Consider the following 10,228-nt stretch of genomic DNA (forward strand, 5'->3'; position numbering starts at 1 on the left):
TGATGAGCTCAAGTATAGCAGGGATTGTGGGGCTGGCGCGGGATCGGGCAGTGTTTCGTTCTGCTGTGCATGGGGTCGCTATGAGTCAGAAACGACTCGACGGCACTTAACAACAACAACAACATATAGACCTTGCCAATCAGTGAGCACCATATATACATACATACAGTGAATAAATGCATCAGTCTGAATGGATTTTACCATCCAGCATTTCTTGGCCATGTTTTTTGTAGCTCAGACATTTGAACTTGTTTGGTATATCTCCCACCAAAAAGAGGGGCTTGTGGTGTATGTAAAAAGTCTGAGAATTAGAAGGTTTCAGGTATCACCCAGCCATGTGCCTGTGAGATTAGAGGGTTGGTGTTTGAATTTTGATTTATATCTACTGACCCATATCATAGAGGCCTTGGTGGCACAGTAGTAAAAGTACTCGGTTCCTAACCAAGAAGTTGGCATTTCAACCTGGCAGCCACTCTGTGGGAGAAAGGTATGCCAATCTACTCCTGTAAGCGTTTACGGCCTTGGAAACTCTGTGGGGCAGTTTTAGTTGGTCTGACAGGGTGGTTATGAGTCAGAATCAACTCAATGCATTGGGTTTGGTCCCATGTCAATTCTGTAGAATAAGAAAAATAAAAGCTTAGTGAGTTCTGTTTTAAGAGGTTTTGTGTAGTATGTCTAGAACAGTTTCTGAACGAGTGAATATTTAATATTTCATAATGGTGATGTAACAATATAGTGTGTTTATGTATTGCAAATTGAGGAATCTTGAAAAAAATTTATAATATACCCAAATGGTACACTAGATTTTATCATTTAAGTTATAAATATTCTAAAAATGTTAACACCATTTCATTTTTGTGTTTTTCCCCCCCTTTTTAGAATATTTTCCTTCTTGGATATAGTAACTTTGTGCCGATGTGCACAGATTTCCAAGGTAGAGTATTAGCCATAATTTTAATCAATAAAACTAGTATTTTATTAGAATGAGGATAAGTTTTGGTTCAAGTAAACAGTTAAAAATTAAAATTTTTATTATGTTATATTTAACATAACAATATTATAATTCTACATTTTTATTCTTATATCAAGAATATAAGTTCTGAAATACAAAGATTGAGTCAAAACTATGATTCATTTAACAGTTTCAGTAAGTGTACTTCTCTCACCCCAATCCATGCTCCTTTACATCCCATCTCTCAGGCTTGGAACATCTTAGCCCTGGATGGAAGCAACTGGCAAAGAATAGACCTTTTTAACTTTCAAACAGATGTGGAGGTAAGTTCACACTGTTTTAGACAAAAGAATTTTTATTAAAAGATAACTTTATTTTTCTTATCTGTTATGTTTCATTTAGATAAAATTATAAAGTACTAAAATGGAGCAGAGAAAAGAGTTGGGAGACATTTACTTATTTTCACACCAAAATTCAGCTTCTGTTTTACTTTTTGCTCTTTTTAAATCCTCACACTTGCCCCATTAATAGTGCTTTCTCTTAAGATGACTCTTGACAAGAAGGTCCACTGGGGCTTCTAATTCCGAATGGAGAGATGGCAGAAGCACCGGCCAAGGAGGTGAAGCATGAGATCTGAGGTGTCATTCCAGCCCTCCTGCCACTTAAGCCATATCTCTCAGTGCCCTAGTTTCATTATCTATAAAATAAAAAATAATCTTGTAATAATTCCAGGATTCTGGAATATTTATCTGAACAATGTGTAAATACCTACATTTAAGAGTGGTAAACTTGACCAGATGAGGAAAGTTTACTTTAAAACAGTTTTATTATTTCTCTTGGTTTCCTAGCATAACAGAAGTACCACACAGAGGTGGCTTTAAAGAACAGAAACTTATTTTCTTACAGTTCAGGAGGCTAGAAGTCTGTTCTGGTTACCTAGTGCCACTCTGACAGAAATACACCACAAATGGGATGGCCTTAACAAACAGGAGTTTATTCTCTTACATTTTGGAGGCTTTAAGTCCAAGTTCAAAGTGCCGGGCTCTAGGGACTGGATGAAAGCCCCTCAACCTTGGGGTCCAGCTCTGCCTCCTGCTCCCGGCCCACTGGAGCTAGAGGCATTTCTTCACTCAGACAGCTGCTGGCTGCTGAGATTGAGAAGCCCAAGGTTGACAAGTAAAAAAGGCACAGTCCTGATTTTACCAAACCACACGGCAGACCATTAACTTAAGTCCCTTGTAAGTCCCACGGTCGGCAGAGCATAGCAGGCTACTTAGCAACGACACAGCTACATGCAGGGTCCAAGTGTGCCATAGGCTAGAGACCATTCCCAGGACTTCTCCTTAAAAACAGGAAGCAAACCACATCCCAAAGGCAGCTACTCAGCTGCTTGTGGTAGATCCCACCATGGAGTTGATTGGCACATTCATCATGGGGAATAACTACCACCAGCTGCCCAGCCAAGTTGACACACAAACTGAACTACCACAAAGTCCAAATTCAGAGCATAGATCTAAGGAAAGATGTATGTCTTTTTCAGTTTTTAGTGATTGATGTTCCTTTGCTTCTAGATGAGTCCATCTGTCTTCTCCCTGTGTGTGTGTTTGTGTCTATCCTGGTGTGTTTATAACTAAGACATGATTTGGTTTATATCTACTTGCAATGGTATGGCCTCATTAACATAACAAAAGAAAGTCTCCTGTTTCCAAACAGGGGCCTGTTTATAGATACACCAAAAAAAAAAAAAAAAAGCCAAACTCACTGCCATCCAGTCAGTTCCGACTCACAGCGACACTCTTTTGGTTTCCGAGGCAGTAAATCTTTATGGAATTAGATTGCCTAGTCTTTCTCCCGCAGAATGGCTGGTGGGTTTGAACTGCCAGCCTTCTGGTTAGTAGTCAAGAGCCTTAGGCACTGTGCCACCAGAGCTCCTTATAGATACACAGGGGTTAGGTTTTCTGCATATATTTTGAGAGGACACGGTTCAATTAATGACACTATTAAATACCAAATTTCCAACCAAAAGGAAAAGGAGGAATAGAATAAAGACTATTATACATAGTAATTGCCTAGAATGATGTTAAGATCTTGAGATTTTGAAGTTTTTAATCTGCCCAGTGCTTAGTAAAACTTCATTCATTTCCAGTTTAGCCAACTCATTTACAGCAGTGGAGTTACATTATAATTCAGTTACTCATGTGGAATATTCACCAAGTATTTCTGCCAAAGTGTATGATCTGTGCCTTTTTTTAGTACATAAGGAAATTAATGGATTTAACAGTGAAATGGGCCCAAGCAGTTTCCTGCTAGTTACTTAACCTAGTGGCACCTAGAAGAACTAATGGCCAGTTGCAGAAACCTATCACCTCCTTCTTTAGGTAACTTGCTGACTTGAGAATTTCTGATCCCCATCTTAAATGCGTGGAGCAGTTTACCTGTCGAAAGTGGCACAGAGCACAGGATTGGGAAATCCTTGATTCCTCTCAATGTGGTGTCTGAGTTCAGGAAGGAGCTAAGAATTTCAGAGCTTCATGCCTGTTGTTTTGGTTCTTTAGTGCCACTCTAACAGAAGATATCACAAGTTGGGTGGCTTTAACAAACAAGAGTTTATTCTCTCACAGTTTTGGAGGCTAAAAGTCTGAGTTCAAACCCCTTGACCTTGTGCTTCAGCTCTGCCTCTTGCTCCTGGCCCACTGGAGCTGGAGGCTTTCTTCACCCAGGCAACTGCTGACTGCTGAGGCTGAGAAACCCAAGGTCGATAAGTGAAAAGGCACAGTCCCACTATTACCAAACCACATGGCAGGCCACTGATTCAGGTTCATTAAGAGTCCCAAGATCAGCAGACAGCATGACAGGCTGCTGAACAGTGACTTGGCTGCATGCAGGATTCAAGCATGCCAAAAACTTGAGACCTTCCTCAAAGCTGCTACTTATATACTGGGAGCAGACCACATCCCTAAGGCAGCTACTCAGCTGCTCCAGTAGATTCCACCATGGAGTTGAATTTAACCATTCTCATCATGGGGAATAACTTCATCTAGCTGCCAACCTCTCAAAACCAGGCCCAGTCTACATATAACCTTAACTATCACAGTGCCCCTGATGGAAAGATAGTTCCTAGTTTAGACTGTGATCCCTGAATAAGTTTTTTAATTCTTATTCCAGACTTAGAGCAATGATTGAGTAGTCCCTGGGTTGTGTAAATGTTTAAGCACTTGACAACTAGCCAAAAGGTTGGTGGTCCAAACCTACCCTGAAGCACATTGCAAAACAGCCTTGGTAATAAGGTAACTAACTATGGAGCCCCAGTTCTACTCTGACACATACAGGGTCACCGTGAGTCATAATCAACTTGATGGCAACTATTCCTCTGTGACAGCTAACCCTTAGACTTCACTTAAAGACCACAATTAATAAAAAGCAGTGATTATGACAGTGCCCCACCCAAACACACTGACATTCTATACTACTCAGTGATTCAAGGAGCTCTGGTGGCGTAGTACCTGGGGCATGACTGCTAACCAGAAGGCTGGCAGTTCAAACCCACCAGCCACTCCTCGGAAGGACAGTCGGGTGATCTACTTCCATAGTGATAACGCCTTGGAAACCCAAGGAGGGGTCGCTATGAATCAGGTCTGCCTCGATGGCAGTGGGTGTTGGGTGGTAGTGATTCAAGGGGAACCTTAAATTCTAAAAATTGTAGTCATTTCCACTGGCCAAAGGAGAATCATGTTGAAAAGTTTTGACAAAATGTTTCTTTTTTTCTGTGGTGCTTATTGTCTCCTCAGTTTTCTTTGATGATTTTTCCAGATTATACTACTCTTTGTAAAAAACTCAAACTCACTGCTGTCGAGTTGAATCCGACTCATAGTGATTCCTTGCTGTGTGTCCTAGGCAGAATCTCTACAGAAGTAGATTGCCCAGTCTTCCTTCCAAGGAGTGGCTGGTAGGTTTGAATCACCAGCCTTCTGGTTAGCAGTCAAGTGCCTTAGGCGCTATGCCACCAGAGCTCCCACTCTTTGTAAGGCATACTAAATAATCTTTAATTTAGGTAGTAAAAAAATACTATTTTAAGTAAAATTACTTGATTTCAGATTTTCCCTGACAACTGACTTTCAGGTAACTTCAGCTGCATGTACACATTGCAGAAATACTTAAGAATACACCAGAGTACTTCTGCATAAGGAGAGACCAGTTATAGTGCACCAGTTATGCAAAGAATTGCATACAAAAGCTCGAGATATTTGGCCCCAGGGTTTCAATCTAGTCTAATACTGTTTAGTTCTCCTTATGAACTGGCACCTTGAATTTAGATTGGGTTTTGAACCAAGTATTGTTGTTGTTGTTTTGTGCCATCAAGTTGGACCCAACTCATAGTGACCCCTCCTTGCGTTTCCAAGGCAGATCACTACGGAAGTAAATTGCCCAAATTTCCTTCCAAGGAGTGGCTGGTGGGTTTGAACCACCAGCCTTCTGGTTATCAGTGAAGTGCCTTAGCCACTGTGCTACCAGAGCTCCTGCACCAAGTATTAGGCCCTTCAAATATTCTAAGCAGGATTCCCCAGATGCTTGCTCTGGGATGGATTCTATGGGTAACCTGATGGTCTCAAAGAAATGCTCTTTGGGAAGGAAATGGTGATTTATTGATGTGGTGAGAGAAGAGAGAAGGTGCCAAGGTTCAGAATTAATATAATCATAACTATGTTCTGTAGGATATTATTTAAAGGAACCCTGGTCAGTGGTTTGAATCCACCAGCTGCTCTGCGGAAGAAAGATGTGGCAGTCTGCTTCCATAAAAATTACAGCTTTGGAGACCCTAGAAGTCAGTTATACTCTGCCCTGTAGGGTCTCTATGGGTCACAATTGACTCATGGCAATAGAGTTGTTTTTATGTTAATTTAAAACCATAATTCCAAAGAGCTTTTAAGCCTGTCTTAGATCTTACCTTTCTTTCTCTAAAGCTTTTCATTCTAAAATATATACCTGCTTACAATACCAATTTTCATTCTAAAATATATACCTGTCTAATAAATAAGATGCAGAGCCATTAACTTTAATATTATACGGTAAAACTTGTGAAAGCTGAAATCTCTGTAAGGTCAGAAAAGGAAAACTCAAATATTTTCCACTAAGAATAGTAGAAAACTAGTAAGACTACACCCTGTCAAAGGGGAAAACTTGAGAAACCCTGAAAATGAGCAGTTCCATCAAGTTCTGGTGCTCATAGGTTTCACTGTATTTAGAAAAGACTTGTTCATTTTTTTCTTAATTCGAAACAGTGGAGCAGAAAATTATATGTGTAATTTTTTTTAGTATTGTAGTACAAGAATGTCTGCTCAAAAGAAAAGGAATAGGAAGTTTAAATGGATGTGATTAATTTGAAATGGAGAAAATATACTATTTTCCATCTGTAGACATTGGGTTGGAGTTTTGGCTGTTTCATTAGGTACTTAAGTGTGTTTGGAGCTCTGGTGGTGCCATGGGAAGGTATTTGGCTCCTAATCACAAAGTTGGTGGTTTGAGCCCACCAGCTGCTCCATGAGAGAAAGATGAGACATTCTGCTTCCTTAATGATTTACAGTCTTGGAAACCCTATGGGGGTCACTATGAATTGGAATCAACTCAGTGGTAGTGGGTTTTTGTTTTTGTTTCTTTGGTTTAGGTGTATTTATCTTGGATTTCCAAGTCAATCTTTTTTTCTTTCTGATGACAAATACTTATTTTACAGTTGTCTAAAATTTTGTATCCAAAAGTAATTATTAGATAGTACTAAAGAAAATATAAAGAAATGCCACTAGCAAAATCAAAGTTTGGCTTTTCAACTGAATCATGATGTTAGCCAGATAACAAATACTTGTGAGCCCACTTTGGTGATCCTGTGGTTTGACGTGCCCTTAGTGAATTCTTAGTACTCACAGTTCAGTACCAAGATTACTCTTATAAAGTAATAGTATTAAAAACAAAATTAAACAAAACCCTCCTTTTAAATGTCTCCTACCTTGTTGAAGGAGGTAGAAGTCTTTTTGAAGAGCACACCAACTTTGAAATCAGATAAACCTGGTAACAGCCCAGCTCTGCACAAAAGTGCAACTTTGAGCCATTTGACCCTTTAATTTCCTCATTTGCAAAGTGAAGATACTGCAATCTTATAAGTTGTCGTGAATATTAAGTGAGCAAGTGCAAGAAAAGTGTTGGACCTTGAAAAGTGAAAGTCCTTAATCAGTGTTCATTTTCCTTTTTCCTCCTTTAATATCTCTACCAGTGCCCAGCAAAAGTTCCTCTTTCAAAGAAAATGTGTTTAAACAGAGGACTGCCAAGGAGAGGGAAAGCTTTTGCAATATATTTGCATACTCTTAGAATGGTAATTTTTAAGTAAAAGAGAATTTCCTTTTTTAAGCAGCACTGTTTTTTGATCATTGCTCAAAAGCCTGTGTTCCCAAAGCTGAGCCTTATGGCTGGTGACCAGTAGCTGTGGATACTGTGCAGGGTAGGCCTCACACCCCAGAGCTAAGCTTTCAAAATGCAATGCCACAGGGGTTTCGGTTTGGTTTGGTTTGAGGTTTTGTTTCCTTTTTTGTTTTTAGACTACTTGATGCTTTAGTTGAAAATATTTTTCAAAGCTTGCTGCCCTTTTATATGCTGTGGATAGAATTGAGGTGCTGCAAGAACGTTCCAAAGGTTGTACTACACCTAAGAAAACACAGGCAGTCCCAGGGTTACAAATATCTGGCATAACGGACAGCCCATAGCTATGAACCATCCCCATAAAGCCTAGTTACATTAACAATTCAAGGTACATACAGTGCTTCGTAATAAATAATGGGTGCTATTTGCAACACGAATCAAAACATTATTGTTATTACTGTATTGTGTTAAAGATATTATGTGTCTGGAAGTGTTTCTTTATATCTTTTATGCATGGGAAAGTACACTGTATACTATATACTAAGACAAACATTTGACTAACTGACATTAGATAGAAACCACACCTAACTGTTCCAATTTACAAATTTAACTTAAAGACAAGAACAGAACTGGTTTATAATCTGGGGACTACCTGTATATTCTGTTCCTAAATTTCAGATTATTTTGCTGTTATGTAAGTAGCATGAAAAAATTATATTTTTCTCTACCTTCCTTGATTCAAGGGTCGCGTGGTAGAAAATATTTCAAAGCGATGCGGTGGATTCCTGAGGAAGCTCAGCTTGCGAGGCTGCATTGGTGTTGGGGATTCCTCCTTGAAGTAAGTCAAATTCACAGCAACTCACTGTGGCCATGGCAGCTTATAGCTGGCGTCTTTCTCTGCAAAAATAAACTAAACATTTTATACCCTTTTTTTCTGTTAAATTTTCTGGTAATTTACATGACTCTAGTTACTGCAGTCAACTAGAACCAACCTTGGCCTGCACTCCACGTTTTATTGTTTTGTTTTTTATTAAAAAGGACACGGGAGGTGGCTGCTGCTTCCAGTTTCCTCTAACTTCACAAGGGAGGAGAATTATCAAGAAGACATCAACAGCCCAAGGCTGGTTCCTATGAAGGGAAGTTAGCCATGAAGTTGAAACCACCCTCTGATCTTTCTTAAAATTTTGACACCAGTTGTCCTTCCCATGGTACTCTCCACTTTTCTGGTGTATACAGTAAATTCTTTGCAGTGGCTACACAGAATTCACAGACAATACTCAAAATTGTGGGATTTATTAGGGAAATAATGGGTTACAATTCAGGATCAGAAAACAACTTAGAATATAGTTCTTCAATCAGGACAGCTTCTTCTCAGCCATGCTGCAGGCATGCTTCTCTCTGGCCTTGGCCTCTGACCTGCTCAGGCCAGTGTTAAAAGTGCTGTTAGCTTTGCCAGCTAGATGCCCAAAGAGGTACCCTGCTTCATCAGTAATTCTCCTGCCCAAAGGCACTCAGCCTTCTCATTCCATGGGCCGGGAAGCCTGCTGCTCTGTCGCTCTGTCTCATTCTGGTCTCCTGCCTCTGCCATTGCCGTCTTTCTGCCGTTGAGGTATCCAGTGTAGGGATCTCAGGTCCAAAGGACTTTAGCCATTCCTGTTTTTCCTTTCTTGATGATAGAGAGAATCCCTCTTTCCACCTCTGGGATGGCTCACTTTAAGCCTGGTGAGATGGCAAAACTCACCAATCTCCACATTAGAGTTCCACATACCTTATTTCCATGGTCCTACCCCCTCAAGGGTGCCATGTACCTTAATTTACATTATTATCAAACTGTCCAATCCCTTTCATGGGTCACAAGCAACTCACATTTACATAGCTCATCCCAGTCATCTGGTGGGAATCACAAAGACCATGGCTGGAAGACGTAATTCCCTGTAATGCAGTTTCATTTTTTACAAGGTGGGGATAGTCATTCAAATAGTATGTATTGAGCCCTCACTGTACTAAAAAAAGGAGATACAGTAGTACATATCATATGTATAATCATGTACCTTTTCTTTTTTAGTTTATTACTGTGGTATATTACATTGATTAATTTTTGAAAGTTAAACCAACCTTCCAGTCCTGAGATAAACCTCACTTAAATCATCATGGTAACATAGTAGTCAATTCTTGGAACCCGCCAACCACTTTGCAGGAGATGAATGTGGCAATCTGCTTCCAAAAAGATTTACAGCATTGGAAACCCTATGGGGGCAATTCGGCTCTGTCCTGTAGCTTCACTATGAGTCAGAATTGACTAGATGGCAGTCGGTTTTTTCAGTAAGTTGTTGAATTCTGTTTGTTGAAATTTTGTTAAAAATGTTCACATATGTGTTCATGAGGAATATTGTCCTATAGTTTTCTTGTAATGTCTTTGTCTGGTTTAGGTATCTAGATAATTTCAGGCCTTTTAGAATAAGTTGAGAAGTACTTGACCTTTTCAGTTTTCTTGAAGACTTTATGTAGAATTTGTATTATTTTTTTCCTTATATGTTTGGTAGGATTTATGAGTGAGGCCATCTTGGCCTTCATGTTTTAAGTATAAATTCGATTTCTTTAGTACATGTATAGAACTCTTACATATATGTATATGTATAGAACTCTTATTTCTTTTTTTTTTTTTTTAATTGTGATTTGGGTGAAGATTTACAGAGCAAATTCACTCTCCATACAGCAGTTCCCATATACTGTGTCTCATGTCATTGACCACAGTTTACCACAATGCAACAGCTCCCCTCCCGCTTCCTCCCCATAGTTACCACTTCCCAGTGTCCATCCCTCCATACTCTCCTGCCCCCTGAGCTGTCTCCCTGTGCATAAGCAGCCCTT

At 39.6% G+C, this 10,228-nt stretch overlaps 1 protein-coding gene across 1 annotated transcript in view; it reads left to right on the forward strand.

Annotated features, from left to right (window-relative positions):
* The window catches only part of FBXL2 (F-box and leucine rich repeat protein 2), a 220,617-nt gene that overhangs the window by 150,698 nt on the left and 59,691 nt on the right, over positions 1-10,228 (forward strand). The window contains exons 3-5 of the mRNA XM_042782016.1: positions 880-934; positions 1,201-1,275; positions 8,101-8,195. Coding sequence (XP_042637950.1) covers positions 880-934; positions 1,201-1,275; positions 8,101-8,195 — 225 coding nt within the window. The remainder of the gene's footprint in view (positions 1-879; positions 935-1,200; positions 1,276-8,100; positions 8,196-10,228) is intronic.

Source organism: Orycteropus afer, unplaced genomic scaffold, assembly GCF_000298275.1.
Source record: "Orycteropus afer afer isolate SDZICR_OR568_19922 unplaced genomic scaffold, OryAfe1.0 scaffold00218, whole genome shotgun sequence".
Lineage (NCBI taxonomy): Eukaryota > Metazoa > Chordata > Mammalia > Tubulidentata > Orycteropodidae > Orycteropus > Orycteropus afer.